Consider the following 20,265-nt stretch of genomic DNA (forward strand, 5'->3'; position numbering starts at 1 on the left):
GGCTCCTCTGTCCATGGGATTTCCGGGGCAAGAACACTGGAATGGGTTGCCATTCCCTTCTCCAGGGGATTTTCCTCAACCCAGGGATCCGGGCATCTTAGTTCCCTGACCAGGGATCAAACCTGTGCCCCCTGCAGTGGAAATGCAGACTCTTAACCACTGGACCTCCAGTGATCCTTTGAGTCTCTGTAAATCCTATAATCCATTCATCTCCCCAAAAAACGATTTATCGGAGACTGTCTGCAGCTGTCTTTCAGCTTAATCTTTCCTGTGTATGTGCGTTTAACAGCTCTATTGTGTACTGCGGTATAACTGACACACAATAAACTACCCCCATTTAAAGGGTACGTGCTGGTAAGTTTTGACTTAAGACCTAGATAGTATATTAAAAAGCAAAAAAATAAAATAAAATATAAAAAGCAGAGACATTACTTTGCTAACAAAGGTCCATCTAGTCAAGGCTGTGGTTTTTCCAGTGGTCATATATGGATGTGAGAGTTGGACTGTGAAGAAAGCTGAGCGCTGAAGAATTGATGCTTTTGAACGTGGTGTTGGAGAAGGCTCTTGAGAGTCCCTTGGACTGCAAGGAGATCCAGCCAGTCCATCCTAAAGGAGATCAGTCCTGGGTGTTCATTGGAAGGACTGATGCTGAAGCTAAAACTGCAATACTTTGGCCACCTCATGCGAAGCGTTGACTCATTTGAAAAGACCCTGATGCTGGGAGGGATTGGGGGCAGGAGGAGAAGGGGATGACAGAGGATGAGATGGCTGGATGGCATCACGGACTCAATGAACTTGAGTTTGAGTAAACTCCGGGAGTTGGTGATGGACAGGGAGGCCTGGTGTGCTGTGATTCATGGGGTCACAAAGAGTCGGACACGACTGAGCGACTGAACTGAACTGAAGCCCATACACCCTGGGCTTCCGTGATGAAGCTATCATCATAACTAAGATAATGAATTCATTTACCACTTACAGAAATGTCCACCTGACCCAATTCCACCTTTACCTAGGTCAGGTGGTAATTCTCATTCCTATGTCAATTAAGAAAAAATTATCTTCTGTTTCTTTCTTGTGTTTACACCATCAAATCTCCCGAGATGTGTGCAGTTGTGACCTAAATTCTGCCTTCTCTTCCTTTACAGCGACTGCTCTTTTTAAGAAAAACTCTCTTCCTCAATTCCCTTTCCCTTGGTCAGGAAGGCAGGAGAATGAGGGGATTATGACAGGTGTGATCCTTTCCATCAGCATACAAACTTGCTGGAAAAGCTGTTAGACAAAAAACAACTCACTGATCTCTTTCTTATCCCCTTTAGAACACGGATCTTTAAATGGTTGATCATCATTCCTGTCTCTCCACTACTTTCAAGGTTCATCCATGTCTCAGCATATTTAGTACTTCATTCTTTTCACAGCTGATTAAGAACCCATTGTATGGAGACCCATTTTGTTAATCTGTTCACCTGTTGATGGACATTTGGATTGTTTCCGCCTTGACTGTTGGGAGCAATGCTGCTAGAAACATCCAAGCACAAGTTTTTGTATAGACATATGTTTTCAATTCTCTTGGGTACTACAGCTATTTATGGGACATATGGTAACTAACTGAGGTACTGCCAAATTTTTCCAAAAGCAGCTGTACAATTTTACATTCCCACTAGCAATGTATGAGGGTTTCACTTTCTCCTGTCTTCACCAGTACTTACCCTCTGTGTTTTAAAAATTATATCCACCTAAGTACATGTGAGGTAGTATCTATTTGTGATTTCTGTATTTCTCTAATGACTAGTGATATTGAGCACATTTTCATGTGTTACTGACCATTTGTATATTTCCTCTGGAGAAATGTCTGTTTAGATACTTGGTCCATTTTTCAGTCTCTTTTTAGGTCTATTCAGCATTTATCTTCTTGAGTCAGTTTCATCATTTTAAATGTCTTTCTAGGAGTATGCCCATGATATCTAATTTGCTGGCCTACAGTTGTTCATAGGATTCCCCTTTAACCCTTTTTATTTGTAGTAATATCCTTTCATTCCTTATTTTATTAATCTGAGTTCTTTATATTTTTTCTTCACCAGTCTAGCTAAAGGTTTCTCAATTTTGTTGATCTTTTTTGAAGCGCCAACTTTTGGACTCATTGATTTTTATCTATTGTTTTTCTATTCTCTAATTCATGTATTTCCACGAACCTTTATTGTTTCTACTTCCTTTGAATTTAGATTACTCTTCTAATTTCTTAAGGTGGGAGGTTAGGTTATTTAAAGATATAAAATTCCCCTTAGATATGGCTTTAACTGCATCCCAGAAGTTTTGGTATGTTGTGTTTTCATTTTCATTTATCTCAAAGTTCTTTCTAATTTCCCTTGTGACTTCTTTTTTCAATCCATTGGCTATTTAGGAATGTGTTTTTTAATATTCAAAGACTTGTGATTTTCCCAGATTTTTTTTTTTTATTTTCCCAGATTTGTTAATGGTTTCTAGTTTTATTTCATTTGGTCAGAGAACATATGTAGTATGATTTCAATAATTCATTGAGGCTTTATGGTGTACCATATGGTTTATTCCTGAGAATGTTTCACATGTACTTGAAAAAATATATATTTGCTATACAAATACATTAAATATATAGTTGGGTAGAGTGTTCTATAGATACTTGTTAGATATGGTTAGTTTATATTGTTTTTTATTTCATTGTTGATCTTCTAGACATTATTGAAAATGGGAGATTGAAAACTCCCAACTATTATTACTGAATGTCTATTTCTCTCTTCAGGTCTGCCATTTTTTGCCTCATGTATCTTGGGACTCTTTTGTTAGGTACCTGTGTTTATAATTGTTGTATCTCCTGATGGATTGATCTTTTTATTATTATAAAATGTCCTTCTTTGCCTGTAGTGACAATTTTTTTCCTAAAGCCTATTTTATCTAATATTTGTATGGCCATCTAAGCTCTCTCTGAGTTACTGTTTGCATGTTATATTTTTTCTCATACCTTCGCCTCTTGTGTCTTTGAATCTAAAGACTGTCTCTTGTAGATGGCATAGAGTTGGATTGTGGTTGTTTTGGCTTTTTATCCATTTTGCCAGTCTCTACCTTTTGACTGAGTCTTTAATCCATTAGCATTTAATGAAATTACTGATAAGATAGGAATTTATGTCTACATTTTGCTGCTTGCTTTGTATATGCCTCCTACCTCCCCCCATTCCTTCACTACTGCCTTTTCGTTTGTTAAATATTTTCTAGTGTAATATTTTCCACCAGGGCTTCTCTGGTGGCTCAGATGGTAAAGAATCCGTCTGCAATGCAAGGGACCTGGGTTTGATCCCTGGGTTGGGAAGATCCCCTGGAGGAGGGAATGGCAACCCATTCCAGTATTTACTTGCCTGGAGAATCCCCATGGACAGAAGAGTCTGGCGGCTTCAGTCCATGGGGGTCACAGAGAGGTGGACACGACTGAGTGACTAAGTAGCACAGTGTAATATTTTAGTTCCCATGTCCCTTTTTACTATATACTTAAAGTTATTTTCTTAGTGGTTAATGTGTCTTGGGGTGGATCTCTTTGAATCTATTCTACTTAGAGTTCATTGAACCTCTTGAATGCAGTTTAATGGTTTTCATCAAAGAGGGAAAGTTTTTGACCACTACTTCTTCCAGTATGTTTTCTGCCACACTCTCTCTCTTGCCTCTCTTCTAGGATTCCTGTTATGTCTATGTTGGTGTACATATATACCAACAGTTAAGTTCTGGAGCCTGTTCATTTTTTTCTTCATTCTTTTTTCTTTCTATTCCCCAGACTAGATGATCTCAACTGAATTCAGAGTCACTGATTCCTTCTTTTGCCAGCTCAAACCTGCTTATGAACACCTCTATTAAATTTTTCATTTGCTTTATCATACTTTCCAATGCCAAAATTTCTACTTTGCTTTATTCAGAAAACAATTTCTATTTCTTTAATGATATTGTGTCTTTGGTGACACATCATCCTATCTCTTTTATTTCTTTAAACATATTTTAAATTAAAGTGTTTATGTAGTTAAGTTCAATGCGTGCACTTCTTCAGGGATGATTCCTATTGACTCTTCCCTCTGTGGAGCATGCTTTCTTTTTCTTTGCATATCCTATAACTTGTTATGAAAACGTTAATAATACAATGGGGCAATTCCCTCCTCAGTGTTTATCGTTGTTTTTTTAGTGACTTTCCTGAACTAATTGTCAAGCCTGTATTTTTTTATGTATGACCACTGAAGTGTCTGCTCTATTAGCTTAGTGGTCAACTAATGATTCTACAGAGATTTCCTTAAACACTTGGAACAAGTACATCTCCCAGTCTTTGGCACAGGACTGTGTGTGTATGTTTGTGTGGGTATGAAAGGTATGCCTTCATGCTCAAGCAGGCAGTTTACATCTCTGCCTTAGTCTTCACTTCCTGCTTGTGAAGATCCTCCTTGTCAGACAGAGGTGAAGGCTGAGGGAATTCAGTTCTCCTCTGGGCACATACACTGCCTACACTTGTATTTTTAGGAATATACTGACGCTTTTCAAAACTTACAAATATCTCACTCCCCATCTTTCCCTTCTAAGTTTTTTTGTTGTGGTTCTAGCTGCTAAAACCATCTCAGCAAGTTGAGGGGTTAAACAGTTGCCGCTGATTATTTTTAACAAATGCACCCAGGGATAGGCTGCTCAGAGTGGGCACACTCTAAGAGAGGTCAAATAAAATAAACTGAGGATTTACATGAAACTGCCAGTCAGGCCAAACAAGAAGACCTCACTAGGAATGGAGCTTGGGGTGAGCTCAGGCACCATTCTGTACCCTCTCATGGCTGCTGGGCTGCTGGGTTTCACCATGACTCTGGGGCTCTCGGTTTCCAAGGCTATCACAGAGCTAGATAAAGGGGATGAAAATGGGGCAAGTTCAAACACCACCAAGCTTGCTGTTTTTATCAATATGCAAACATTTTTCTTTAATAAACGCTTCCTGGATTGTTGCAAGCTTTTGGCTAATTTGCCACTGTTCTCATTGCTTTTATGCAAGATGGGATTTTCAGAGGCTCTTACTCCACTATTCCCCCTGATGTCTTCACCTGTGAATTCTGAAAAGGAATTTTGATTGTAGCAGTCTTCAAGTTGTGCCACCAAGTATCCTATGGAGAGGGACTCATTTTCCTTTGTCTTTAGGGATGCTTTGGGGAAAACCTCTTTAAAGTATTACTGGAACTTTTAGGCCACAGGAGAACATCAGCTTAAGGGGAAGGGGCAGCTACTAACAGCAAATGGGACCAGACTCTAAAAGAAGTCCTTTGAACCTGTCCACTCTCAGGATTCTAAGTAGCTGCCTGCAGGGTTCATGCATGTCTGCTGACCTCTGCACCCAACCTGTGTAGTCCCCACTGAATCCAGTGGGTATGTCATGTCACATCAGAAACTTGTTTGGAGTGGGGTGTTTAAGCCAAGATTTCTGGTGTGGAAGCTGCTATGCAAGGCAGGCCAGCTATACACAGGAAAGGAATTCAAAGCATCCAGCCTCAGTTGGATGGTTTGTCCACAAGTTACAAGTTTAATTACAGTTTACATATGTGAAGCCCTTTCTGGCCGTGTGACTAAGGGTCTGAGGTGAGACCAGTAGGTATTGATATGGTGGTGGTGGTTTAGTCGCTAAATTGTGTCCAAATCTTGCGACTCCATGGACTGTAACCTGCCAGGCTCCTCTGTCCATGGGATTCTTCAGGTAAGAATACTGGAGTGGGTTGCCATTCCCTTCTCCAGGGGATCTTTCTGACCCAGGAATTGAACCCAGGTCTCTTGCACTGCAGGCAGATTCTGTACCAACTGAGCTACAGAAGAAGACCCTAGGATATGCCTGCTGGTATTTATATGGCCTTGGTAAAGTCTTAAGAAGGACTTCTTGAACTTCTGGCTAATTGCAGAAGGATACTCTCTTTAAAGCACACAATTTGCAGCATGATTCAGATAATACACATGACATGTAAAACATGATGGACTAGATTTTGGCAGCTGAAATTGTTTCAGTGCATCACCCTGGAGCAGCTCACAGTTTCAAAGGACAAGTCTATTGGTTTACATACCAACTTTCTTAGGTCAACAAACAATGGCCATGTATGTGCTTATTTTTGCATGGCCCGTGAGCTAAGTTTTGTTTTTTTAAAATATTTTTTAAGAGTTAAGGAAAAAAAGAATATGCAAGAGAGAACCAGTTGGGCTTGCAAAGTCTAGAATAATCACTACCTAGCCCTTTAGAGAAAAAGTCTGCCTGCCTCTAGGTTAACAGAATCATGGATTCCAATAACCAGGCATATCGGACGACAGTAAACACTCACAGTAAGATGACAGAACCAAAGGGGACAAAAACACTTGAATACGATTCCTTTAATGCTCCAGGCATTCAAACATTCATAGAATCGCCTTGTTTCAGAAGTCATTTCCTCTTAGGTACAGATTCTGTGTCCAGGAGCAGAGACAGCTATCTCCATGGCACCCACTGGTGCTGTGGGGACCCACTCCGGCACTCTGTCTTCTCTGGTAGAGTCCCCACAACCCATCGCAAGGCTGGACGCACCCCTGCTTGACATAACCTCCACTTTAATGGAAACACCCTTTGTAGTGTTACCATTGCTTGTGGGTCCGTCCATTTCCAGCACAACCAGATGTCCCAAGTCTGGGGCCATCACCCTGAGGCGCTCGTGAAACACCACATTAGCTGGTTAAGTCCACCAGCACCTGCTCCACTATATCAGACAGACACTGAGGCACTTTCATGTCCTGGGGAAACGGAGTTCACAGTCATCATAGGAATCCAGTGAGACAGAAGGGGCTTTCCTCTCAATAATTCACTTGTAACCCTAACACATATTTAGCAGATTTATAAATTCATGTCTGGTTACATTTGACAACAAGGCTTCACAAAGTAGATGAAAGCAGATTTAAGTAGATGAAAGCACGGCTGAGTTTCCAAAGGCTATGACGGGGAGCAGACAGAGAGAACTTGTTTGGATGGAATATGCTGTATATCACGCCAGCATCCGGTCATCCTTAAAGAAATGCCTGGCTTTCCAAAAGGAATTTTTAAAAAATCTCTAAACCTTATCGGATTCTTCCAAGGTAATAATGTTATCTGTCCATCCTTCTCCAGCAGTGGTTCGAGGCATCTCAATCCATCTGACGCCTGAGGTTCAGACCTAACGGGCGAGGGGTCAGGGAGGAGGGAGGTGTGGACACCAACATTCTTTAAAGCTTCCTCAGTGACTCCAGCAAATTATCCACATTGAGAACCTTGGTTCTCAGGGTTCTCCAGCCTTCCTAATCTCATGTGTCCTCACTGAATGCCCTTGAGGTAGTCCCTGGATCAGGCAACAAGATCTTCCACAAGATAAGAAACTAAGGCACAGAGGTTCATGGGTTTCTCTGATGCTGTGCAGCCAACGAGTGGAGACGGAAATCAACATCTCCAAAACAACACCACCACCTCCTTCTCTAGCAACTGGCGACACAAACACAGACTACACGGATGAAGACTGACTGGGGGACCATCTGTGCCAAGGATATTACTGAAGGGTACGGAAGAGTTCTGTGCCAGCTGTTCTCCCTGATCAGACATAAATACACAAAACAGATACTTATTTGAAACCACGTGAGGAATGAAGCATAATTTCCTCTTTAAAGCCTTTCTTCCCTCACATATATTGCTATCAACTCTGTTTTCTTAGAAAACCCATCAAAATCCACAGACTTCCTAACACCTGGATTCTTAGTTCTGTCACTGTAAGAGACACTGGAAAATTCTCAAATATCCCTGTAATTTAGGTCCAAAAGATCATTACAAATCTGCATTTGCTTGTGACAGGACTACAAAATTCTCCCTGCTTTTTTTTTTTCCCTCTTGTTTTTTGACCGCACTGAGCAGCATGCAGGATCTTAGTTCCCCAACCAGGGATCGAACCTGTGCCCCTTGTAGTGCCAGTGTGGGGTCTTAACCACTGAACGGCCAGGGAAGTCCCAAAAACCTCCCTACTTTTCCCATCACCAGCCCACACAGACTTCCCAAGCCCCAGGACCCTACACTTTCTCCATGGCTGTGCACCTGCCCACAATCTACTCAGAATCTCCCCAAACACTAACTGCTCTGGGCCTCTAGGATTCCAGTAACACTTCTTTTATTTTGCTCTGGATGCAAACTTCATCATGTATATATTCTGGGTAACCACTGGCATGTTTATTTTTTAATTCCAAACTGCAGGGCGAGCCCAGCCGGCTGGGCCTTCCTCCACTTCACTGAGACACAATACTTTCACATCCCACACCCACTGCTGCATCCATGAAATCATTTCCATCATGATTCCTTTTTTTACCATCAGCTCCCACATCTCATCATATTTGAGGTTGCTTTTTCTTTGCTCTGTAAAAAAGTCTCCCCTGGCTGCAGAACTCTTTTCTGATGACAAGTGGAGATGAATAAGGGAGGGCACATGTGCCAGAGAGAAGGACCGCACCAGCCACTGCCGGTCCTGGGGTGGAGGGTGCATGCCTATTCAGTGGGTCTGCGGGGATTCCCATGCACTGTGCACTCAGCTCACACTGGACACAAGTGGCATGCGGGGGCTCCTTCTTGCTACTGACGTGGCCTCCTGGAAAGTCTGTAGAATATTCATCCATGCCGTGGGTAGTATAAACTACACCTAAGGGAACACTGCTACATTTGCTGATTGACAGGGTGCCATGTGCCGCTTTGAAACCACAACTTTTCCATTTCAAGAGATTTCCTCATTCCGGCGAGACATACACTGATCCATAGCCTCTCCCGGAAGTTGAGAGGAACAAGGAGAGGAAAAATCTTCCCTGGAACAAAACCTAACCTTCCAACTCCTAAAGAAGGTGTTGAAAGAGCAAGAAAAACAAAATGGGGAGGAGGCCCCTGGGGTGGGGTAGGGGTGAGGGTGGGGGTGAGTGGAATTCTACTCTCCTGGAGGGCTTTTAACAAAAGTTAAATCCTCCGAAAAATTAACAAAAGAGAACCTGTCCAAAGGGCATGTAGAATTCTGGTTAAAACAAGGAGATTTGAGAATCGCCATAATCGTCATATTTCAAAGACCCGCCCCACCACCCACACACACCCAGCTATTAAGTAAAGCAAGACCGCGTTTTTTCCTCTCTCATGCTTATTGGATGCTTATGGGTTCACAGCAAACTTTGTTGCCTGGTTTCTAAAACATGCAGAGGTCAGACAGAGCAGCGTTTGGCGCCCAGTCCACGCCAGCCCTGACCTGTGACCGGCCAGACACCATCAGGATCGGGGCGAGCACGCCCCCTGGCGGCGAGGCGGCGCCCGCACAGCCAGGCCCCAGGGACAGATGGTGAGCACGTGTCCAGGCGGTTGGGGGAGTGACGGGACAAGCGGGGGGCACCCATCGGCCACCTCCTGAGTGCTCTCACATCCCGTCCCCACCCCAGACCGGAGGCCACAGCTGGGCACAGAGCTAAGGCACTAACGCACCAGGTGGACAGTCACAGCCAGGTCCGACGGCTGCCACCCCTGGGCGGGAGAGGCGCTGCTGCTCGGAGCGCTGCCTTAGGATATACTTCAAAGAATGAGAAGGTAAAGTAAGTACATCCCTGTTTTTGCCCCTTAGAAGAATATCTGGCTCTCCCGTCTGAGAAATGTGCTGCAGTTTTCGAATCTCCGTAGCAGGGCCGAGAGCTCCACCCGGGGACCTCTGGGCAACCAATCGCTCCTGGGGGAAGCTCCTTTGTTTTCTCCCAGCACGTCTCTCCGAGTTGCCTCTCTTCCTCCCTTTTGGCTTGACAGCAATTCAGACACATCTCCTTCCCCTGGGGCAGGACCCCCGCGTGCTTCTTCCGAGGCATCTCTGCACACGGCCCTGGGTCACAGCTTGATGAAGGTGGCCGGCTGGGGGGGCTGCTGCTCCACGTCCGGGGGCGGGAAGACGCTGGCAATGGCTATGTCCACGATGCCCTGGCACAGCTCTGCATAAAGCTTCCTGAAATGGGTTCGGAGATCTATTATTGAGGATGCACATCAAAGTGCAGGTGAGAAAATGAAAGGTGTTTTTTTGTTTTGTTTTTTTAAATCAGGATTGTTTAGTTGCTAGGTCCTATCCAACTCTCTTGCAACTCCATGGACTATAGCCAGCCAGGCTCCCCTGTCCATGGGATTTCCCAGGCAAGAATACTGGAGTGGGTTGCCATTTCCTTCTCCAGGGGAATCTTCCTGACCCAGGGATTGAACCCGAGTCTCTGGTGTCTCCTGCACTGGCAGGTGGATTCTTTACCACTGCACCACCTGGGAACTCTTTTACCAGGATCTGCCCAAAAATTCCAGCTGGTATTTATAAGACATGTGTCAGCTGTCCATACAAATACTGCAGGAAGTACTACTGCATGAAGATAAAGCATCCACTCAATGGATATTTCTGGAAGGTTTTGCGGGTGAACAGACAAGGCAATGCCTGCTCTAACTAACTGCAGGGAAGACAGGCAATTCCAAAGACAGCCTTTAAGGAAGACTCCTCAGAGTAACAGCTCAGCTGAGACCTGGAGAACGAGTGACATCGGACAGAGAATGGATGACAGGGCAGAAAAGAGGAGGAAGGAGAGGTGAGTCAGACAGAGAACGAGGGTGGTAAGATCATCAGTACCATTCTTCTAGAGGCCACATATATGTGTTAATACACAATATTTCTGTTTCTGACCGACTTCACTCCGTATGACATTCTCTAGTTTCATCCATGTCTCTACAAATGATAAAATTCTGTTCCTTTTTAGGGCCGAGTAATATTCCACTGTATATACACGCCACACCTTCTTTGTCTTGTCCTCTCATTTGCAAAGCAGAAATAGAGACACAGATGTAGAAACAAATGTATGGACATCAAAGTGGGAAGGGAGGGGTGGGATGAACTGAGTGATTGGGATTGATACATATATACTATGCATTAATATAAAATAGATAACTAATGAGAACCTACTGCATAGCACAAGGAACTCTACTTAATGCTCTGTGGTGAGCTAAATGGGGAGGAAATCTAAAAAGAGGGCATATATATATAGTTGATTACTTCCCTGGTGGCTCAGATGGTAAAGAATCTGCCTGCAATGCAGGAGACCCAGGTTCGATCCCTGGGTCGGGAAGATTCCCCTAGAGAAGGGAATGGCTACCCACTCCAGTATTCTTGCCTGAAGAATCCCATGGACAAAGGAGCCTGATGGACTACAGTCCATGGGGTCACAAAGAGTCGGACAGGACCAAGTGACAAAACTTCCATAGCTGATTCACTTTGTTGTAAAGCAACTATACTCCAATAAAAATTAAAGATAATAATTAAAAAGAACAAGGGTGAGATACACAGACAAAGGAGGGGAGGGAGAAAGAGAGAGGAGGGGCCGTGCAAATAGAGGGAGGGGCACTCACCAAGGAGAGCGAACTCAGGAAATCTGGGAAAGAGGACTGTCGCAGTGTGAGGCAGGGGACAAGGAGGGGCCTGATGCCACGTGCTGGCGCCTGGACTTCAGCCAGAGGCCAAGGAACCACCAAAGCCAAAGAGGAAAACCTCCCACCCAGAGCTATAAGGAGGCCCTCAAACTCCACACCGCCTTGTTCCACAGGATTTTTATCTGCTTCACAGAGCAGTGTATGAAGCCCCAGGGCGAGCTCTTTTAGGACTGGCTCCAACACAGGGAAGGCTTCCCAGGTGGCGCTAGTGGTAAAGAACCTACCTGCTAATGTAGAAGATGTGAGAGATTCAGGTTTGATCCCTGTGTCAGGAAGATCTCCTGGAGGAGGACATGGCAACCCACTCCAGTATTCTTGCCTGGAGAATCTCATGAACACAGCCTGGTGGGCTACAGTCCATGGGGTTGCAAAGAGTTGGACATGACGGAAGCAACTTAGCACACACTTATGTCAACGCAGCGAGAAACCAGAGAGAGACATATGGTTCAAAGAGAAAACCCTCATCTGAGATGATGCTCTGGGCCAGATATGCCTATTTGCTATGTGCCTAACTTGCTCAGGACGCTGCTGGGATACAGGGGGCAGGAGTCTAGGCCAGCCCAACCTGGAGGAACAGAGGTCTTCACTATCCTGACTTCCAGAAGATGCTATTTCCCAATCTCCACCAGGTGGGAAATTTTCATAACCGAATTCCCGTCCCTCCTGATCCAGTGGCAAATCTCTGCTATTATCCTCATCATAGAAACTTTCTCCCACCCCTCATCCCCTTCTACTTCCCTTGAGGCTGGAATTGCTATGTCCTAACCTTTTGTAAGGCCCTCTGGGAAGAGAGCTCGTGCAAAGCCATGCTTCTGTTGTCTGTCTTGGTAAGCCCTAACTGCCGGCTGACCTTCGTTTCTCCTGTGAGATGTCTGCTCTTTCCTATCTCCCTTCCCCCTAACCCCCAGCCTACTTCTTCTGTCTACATGGATCAAGCCCCATGGTCAAGGCTACACCACTCAACCTTACCCTTCTGAAGGGACAATGATCAGGAGGCCCGCATGGGAGGGATGGTAGCTTGGGTCTTGGCAAGTCACTAAGAGCCAAAACCATTGAAACAGACAGTGTTTGGTGTTCCATGAAGCATGTCATTAGCCACCTTGGGGAAGACTTTCTGAAGGGGATGCTGAGGGCGGGAGGAGAAACACAGCTTCAACCTCGTCAAGTCAACTCACAACTTCGGTATTTCTGGCATAGGAGGTGCCCAGTATACAAGCAAGTATGGGTCTTTGAACATCCTTTGAACAAGACAAGTAAGTCCTGTTTTAACACCTGCACAACAATGGAAACCATGCTTCCTGAATAAAGACTTTCCTTTGACTACGCCATCATATCATCATCTCTATCAACTCTCTTCCCCATTTGTCCTTTAGGAAGCAAGGATAAAGGCATTTGAAAGTTTATTTCCTTCAAGGACTATTTATTTCCTGGTGGTCCAGTGGTTAAGACTTCGCCTTCCAATGCAGAGGGCACAGGTTTGATCCTTGGCCAAGGAACTAAGATCCTCCATGCCTCAAGGCATGGTCAAAAAAAAAAAATCAGGAAAAATCATACATCATTGTTGTATTAAAAAAAAAATGTTTACTTCCTTCGGCATAAGAACAGGATCCATCCACCTCATGGTGTGGCCTGGGTCCCTTGGGGCTTTCCAAGCCACCTCACAGTAACCCCCCCATTCCAAGAGCTCTCCCTACTCAAAATTATCCACCTAAAAGATAGAAGAGCTTCCCTTGTGGCTCGGTGGTATAGAATCCACCTGCAATGCATAAGACCTGGGTTTGATTGCTGGGTCAGGAAGATCCCCTGGAGAAGTGGTTGGCTATCCACTCCAGTATTCTTCCCTGGAGAATCCCATGGACAGAGGAGCCTGGCGGGCTACACTACATGGGGTTGCAGAGTCAGATAAGACTGAGTAACACTTTCACTTCACTTCTTCTAGAAGATAGAATCTGTTTCTTTTCTATAACAGCAACTGTAACTCAAAATAATTCATACAATAATTAACTGGGCAGTGTCTGGCTCCCTCCTCCAGTGGACTCTTTAAGGATGCTCATTTTTACATGTTCCTCAAAACCCCACTCTTCTGCTAGACCCCACTGCTTTCATCAGGACTCTGAACAAAGGGGATCCAGCACATAGGGAGTAGCTTTGAGGGGCTAGTGAGACGGAGCCCAGAGAAGACAGTGAACCCTGATGCCCAGTGGCTTATCACTAGAGGCCTCTGTCAGGCTCCAGCATGACCAGATCCTGCAGAGCATCTCAGCAAGCAGGTGAGCCTTCGCCAGTGTGTGGATGCCACTGATGGGAAAAGAGGTCAAGGATATTACTCATCACTCCAAATGAACTGAGAAATTGCTGTTTCTCTGCCCTCCCTCGCCTTTAATCCTTACATGAATAAAAGAGGCAGATCCACCTTTTCCTACCCAGAGACTAGAGGTCAACCCTTGAGCCAAAGCTGGAGGCAGAATTGACCAGGCCTGATGGACAGAACCTTGGGGGTCATGGAAAGGGGGAGGCTGGGTCTTAGTTGGGTTTCTGGCTCAGGACCCCAAAAGAGGGGAGCTGGAAATTCACTGAGATGGGCAGCTCTGGGGTGGGATGCCCACTGCGACATCCACATAGCTCCGCGCAGGATGCCGGGAAGACAGGTGCAGATATTGGCCTGGGACTCAGGGATGCAATGTAATTGGCTGGCTTTAAAATCCAGGAGTGCAAGATGGACTTGGCTGGAGACCTGGAAAGAGCAGTTTCTGTGAGGGTGGATGGAATTCAGCCTGGCGCAGACCACAGTGTGGATGGGGACTGAGGAAGAGGAGATAGTGTGTGCAGACGTGGCTTCTCCAGATGTGTGGCTGTGGGCATTTCCCTAGTATTCCAGGGTTTAAGGCTGTGCTTCCCGTGCAAGGGGTGCAGGTTCAATCCTGAGTCAGGAAACTAATAAGATCCCACATGCCATGCAGAGTGGCCAAAAAAATAAGGAAGTGTGGTTGTGAAGGGAGCAGGGAGGGAGTGGTCAGGGGAGCAGGACAGGGCATCAGAGGAGGGCTTTTGACCTCACTGCACAGCAGGTGTATGGGATCTTAATTCCCTGACCAGGGACTGAGCTTGTGCCCTCTGTATAAGAGGCATGGAGTCTTAACCACTGGACCGCCAGGGAAGTCCAGGAGGGCTCTTTGTAATCACTGGGGAAACCTGCTGGGTACCACATGCTGGTGGGAAGTCTGCAGCAAAGAGGGAGAAGGTAGCTGAGCACGGCGTCCTCATCCTGCCCTCCTGCCTGGAGGGAGGGGACTGCGCCAGAGCACAAGGAGGGATGTACCGCCGACAGGATGGACAGGAGAAGGTGGGCACCCCAAGGACGTGATGGAGGGAGGATGTGAAACGTTCCATACCCCTCCACCCCAGCCTCCTTCACTCTCCTCCTCCTTCAGATCTCAGTCCCAAGCATCACCTCCCAAGGGGACCCTTGTGCTCAATTTTATTATCTTCTAACATCTTTCACTCTATGACAGCATGTGTCCCAGTCTGTCATCTATATTTGTCTTGTCCTTGGTCCTTCCCAGTCTCTCTCTCCAAAGGGCGGGGACTAGGTCTCTTGGTACAAAGGCTGAAACCCAGAGCCCAGTCCGGGGCCTGGCAGGTGACAGGGACCTAACAAATACCGTTAGCTGCAGGCACGGATGAAGCTGCAACCTTTGAGGATGAAATGCAAATGACTCCCTTACATGAAAGGTTTCCCACAGGTAGACCCCAACTCACCTATACCCTCACCTTTCCTTATCCCACAACATTCATGCCATGCTGCAGCCAGACTCCTCCCAGGAGGACTGGAAGTTCCCTGAGGGCAGGGTCTGTTCTCTGTACATCTCCCCTAGAGCCTGGCCCAGATCAAGGTGCAGCTGGAGGCTGGGTCCCTTTCCCCTTGGCATAGGTGACTCTCTCCTCTTCCAACTCAGCTTCAGCTCCACCATGTCCACGGCACCTTCTCAGACCACCTCCTGTCCAGGGAGCCCCTGAAATGCTTGCTCATCACTCTCTCCCCCACTCACGGGACCTGCTGACCCATCACCTTACCACACAAGAGGGTCTCGGCTGCTACTACTGGCTTTGTTTGGAACTTTCACAGCATCCACCACCCACCTCAGCACAGGCTAAATGCTCAGCTCATATAGGAAGGAGATGGAAAAGGGAATGACCCGATAAGGCCCCCTGCTGGCCAGGGTCCAACCAAAGCACTACCATCGCTGGTACATCCTCCTTGACATCATTCAAAGGGTCTATGCTAGAGCACCCAGTAATGGACTTCCCAGGTGGTGCTAGTGGTAAAGAACCCATCTGCCAATGCAGGAGACACAAGAGACATGGGTTCGATTCCTGGTTTGGGAAGATCCCCTGGAGAATCCCATGGGCAGAGGAGCCTAGTGGGCTATAGTCCACGGGGTTGCAAAGAGTTGGACATGCTGAAGGACTTAGCAAGCACACATGCATATTCTTGGACACCCCGGAAATGAGAGCTCACCCCGTGTCAAGACAGACTACCCCACCTGTGGAACCAAATTCCCACTTGTTATAATCAGTGGTGGTAGTTCCATTTTTAGTTTTTTAAGGAACCTTCATACTGTTCTCCATACTGGCTGCAGTAATTTACATTCCAAACAATAGTGCTACAGGATTCCCTCTCCTCCACACCCTCTCCAGCACTTATTGTTTATACATGTTTTGATGATGGCCATTCTAACCCATGTGAGGTGATACCTCATTCAAAAAGACACAGGCATCCCAATGTTCACTGCACCACTATTTACAATAGCCAGGACATGGAAGCAACCTAGATGTCTATGGACAGATGAATGGATAAAGAAGAAGTGGTACATATACAGTGACTATATTACTCAGTGATAAAAAGGAATGAAATTGGGTCATTTGTAGAGACATGGATGGACCTAGAGTCTGTCATACAGAGTGAAGTCAGAAAGAGAAAAACAAATACCACATATTAATGCATATATGTAGAATCTAGAAAAATGGAACAGATGAATCTATCTGCAGGGTAGAAACAGAAATGCAGATGTAGAGAATGGGCATGTGGACACACTAGGGAAGGGGAGGGAGGGACAAACTGGAAGATTCAGACTGATACATATATACACTATCAAGTGCGAGCTAGCGGGAAGCTGCTATATAGCACAGTGAGCTCAGCTGGGTGCTCTGTGATGACCTAGAGGGGGGGGATCGAGGGGTGGAAGGAAGGCTCAAGAGGGAGGGGATATATTATACATGTAGCTGATTCACTTCGTTGTAGAGCAGAAACTAACACAACATTGTAAAGTAACTATACCCCAATAAAAATACACACCCAGAAAAACCCCCCAGTGGTGTTGAGACTTACTGAGCACAAGCAGGGGCGCCGTTGACTTCGATGAGCCAGACCTTCAGCGCCTCGTCCACCATGAAGTCAAAGCCGAAGAGCTGAAAGCTCTGATAAGGGAGGTGTTTGGTGCTGATGGCGGGCTCCACGCTCGTGAGGCAGCTCCTACAGGGCATAGGGGAGAGCTTGCTGAGGATGGGGTGGTCTGGGCAGCAAGACCAGGGCAGAGGTGCTGGGATGATTTTACATCCGATGTGCCGATGAAAACTGGCTTTGGCTTAATGCTCTCTTTTAAATGTATTACCAATAGATTATTCAAGGCGATGCAACTTATTTGTTAGAAAACTCTGCCATCACCCTTGTTCTTACAAGTAGTGGCTGCTTTCCCAGCAAGCGCTAAGTCATCACGATCCCTTTAAATGTGGATTCCTCCAGCGGGTGGGCTGCTACCACATTTGCTGATAATAAACAAAACACTTCTATATATTTTTGCCATATTAAAAAAATGGCCCACCATTTTGTGATACAGAATTTGCAAGGAGAAGGCTGATCTCATTTCTTTCACAAGCTCCAGTTCGCTGCTTTTAACTAAAAGCCTTATATGCTGAAACAAGATATTGAAATATGGGACTGTTATTAGGATCAACTACTATTTGCAAAAATTAGAGGATTTTAGCGACAAGGAAAAGTTGAAAGTGAATCTTGGAAACCATGATGAAATAGTACATGAAGCCTGAGGTCATGCTGCCGAAGCCAGAATCTCAGACAAATTTTTTAACTTCTTTAAGTGAAGTGTTGACTTCATTGTCTGTGAAATTGGGGTAAAAATAACACATATTCCCAGTGCTGAGATGGTTCAATGATATAATTACCTAAGGAACTTGTCATACCTCCTGGAAGCTGGGAGGCATCTAATGAATGTTGTTATTAGTGAACAAGTATATTTACTTGTTTGTTTTATTTTATTGTTGTTGTTATATTTTATTAATTTATCATTAATTTTGGATAATCATGAACCTATTACTTATGAATGAAAAAGAACTCTTATCTAGTACAACATCCCAGAAAGTCTATACCATTTCTATTTTATAAAACTCCTCCCTGATTTTTCCCTCAACTGGATGTTGGGGCAAAATATTTATTTTAGTAAACACAGTATGTTAGGATGACTCTAAGAATATCAGAGACAGCTCTCCTTCTACCCAAGCTGTATATTTAGAAGGAAAAAGATGTGTCTTATAAGTAGGTTTTGGCTTATGACTTTAAAGAAGAACCGGGGCTTCTATATTCTGCATTTTCTGTCTTACATCTCTATGAGAGAATACCCTTGACCTCTGTAATTAAAATGCCCTTTACAATATTATAATTAAGAAAACATTTAAAATTTAATGGGTTCTTATGATAAAAAGTCTATTACATTTAAAAATTTTTCTTAAATAAAAAAAAAATACTAAAGGATAAAGGATAAAAAGTGAAAGAAACATTACGCTCCAACACTTATAGGAAAAACCAGAAGTCAGAACCAAATCAAAACAAAATATTTTTTATTTGTTAGGAGTTCAAGTTAATAAATCACTTTAGAAGAATTTTTTTTTTATATATAGCTAATTTTTTTTTAGCTGGAGTAGGAAGTCTGGGGGAAGTTAGCTGGGGGAGAAAAAAAAGAACATAAGATCCAGGAGGAGCATTTATAGAACTTAAGTAGGAACACTGTCTGAATGGCACAGAACAATGAGAAGGAGGGAGATAGCAAATATATCTTTTGCTGAAATAGGAATTCTTTCTTCAGTATATTTGATTTATCTGGTGTTCTAAGCACGTGTAATCCCTGAAGAAATGGAACTCTGAGCCTTGTAATTATCCTGCTGGACTCTATGTAAGAATGTGGTTATTTTTGTTGTTTAGTTGCTCAGTCGTGTCTGACTCTTTGCGACCCCATGGACTGTAGCCCGCCGGGTTCCTCTGTCCATGGGGATTCTCCAGGCAAGAATAATGGAGTGGGTTGCCATTTTCTTCTCTAGGGGATATTCCCAACCCAGGGATTAAACCCCATGCGTCTCCTGTGTTGGCAGGCAGATTCTTTACCACTGAGCCATCAGGGAAGCCCAGTGTAAGAATACATTAAGGAAAAAGCTTCAGTCATCATGAGAGGGTAGCAGTGACCCAACAGAATAGCAATCCCAGGAATAGACTCTCGCACAAATGACCACCTGATTTGTAACAGATTTGTAACAGAAAGGGCCACCACAACGTGGTGGGGAAGGGACAGTCATATGTACAAGTGACCCTGGGTCAACAGAATATATTCTAGAAAAACACGACACTTGACATAAAACAATGCAGAGAGATTACAGGTCTAAAATATGGGAGAAAACCCAGAGGTCCATCAACTCCAGAAAGGATAAACCATGGACCATTCACACAATGAAATATGACACAGAAACAATATTGAAAAAATCGGAACACAAAGCAAGAATTACAGTATAATTCCACTTACATAAAGTTTATGAACAAGCAAAAGGAATCTATGGTGATAAAAGTCGGAGAGTGGCTATCTCTGGCAGAGAGTATATATTTTGAGGTAGTTCAAGGGTATCTTTTAGGATGCCGTAAATGTTTTCTATCCTGATTTACATTATGATTAGATGAATGTATGCATAATTTAAAATTCACTAGATTTTTACCATATATGTACATTTCTCCAAATAATGTATTACTTAGCTTTGCTTGTTTTTCAATTTATATGAACAGGGCCAGTTTATAATTTTTTGCTTGGCATTGTATTTGGGTAACTCTAGTTGTAAAATCCTTCAGGAATAAGGAGGAACCAAGACATTCTAAGATGTTGGAAAATCAAGAGGATTTATCACCAGCAGAATTGCTCTAAAAGAAATGATGAAGTCTGAAGGGACATGAAACTTGGAATTTTAGGGCTGAAGCAAGGGCAAAGGAAACAGCAAATATCTGGGTAAATGTAAAAGAGTGTTTCCCTCTTTTGTATTTAAAGTGGGTTTCTTGTAAACAGGATACAGCTTGGTCTTTTTTTAATCCAACAAAGTAATCCATTACATATTAGGTTTAAGTATATCATAGCCCCTGGAGTAACCATTCAAACAAACAAACAAAAATACAAAGAGATATATGCAAATACTCAACAGAACTCTAAAAAAAGTTCAGACAATTCAGAAGAAGGCAAGAAAGAAGGAAATGAAAAAAAAAAAAAAAACAAAAAAGAAGGGACAAATGGACAATGAATGATAACATGGTAGATGTAAATTGCATCAAGCCAGCAATTACTTAAAATTTGAATGGTATAAACACAACGATTGAAAAACAGAGATGATACACTGGATTAAAAGCAAAACAAAACAAA

General features: G+C 44.2%; 1 protein-coding gene across 1 annotated transcript in view; it reads right to left on the reverse strand.

Annotated features, from left to right (window-relative positions):
* Positions 1 to 6,372: 6,372 nt before the first annotated feature.
* Positions 6,373 to 20,265, reverse strand: part of TTL (tubulin tyrosine ligase) — a 33,837-nt gene continuing 19,944 nt past the window's right edge. Inside the window, exons 6-7 of the mRNA XM_061155331.1 lie at positions 16,914 to 17,057; positions 6,373 to 10,013 (exon numbers count right to left, since the gene is read on the reverse strand). Of these exons, the coding sequence (XP_061011314.1) occupies positions 9,899 to 10,013; positions 16,914 to 17,057 (259 nt within the window). The 3' untranslated portion in view covers positions 6,373 to 9,898. The remainder of the gene's footprint in view (positions 10,014 to 16,913; positions 17,058 to 20,265) is intronic.

The sequence above is a fragment of the Dama dama genome, chromosome 11 (genome assembly GCF_033118175.1).
Source record: "Dama dama isolate Ldn47 chromosome 11, ASM3311817v1, whole genome shotgun sequence".
NCBI lineage: Eukaryota > Metazoa > Chordata > Mammalia > Artiodactyla > Cervidae > Dama > Dama dama.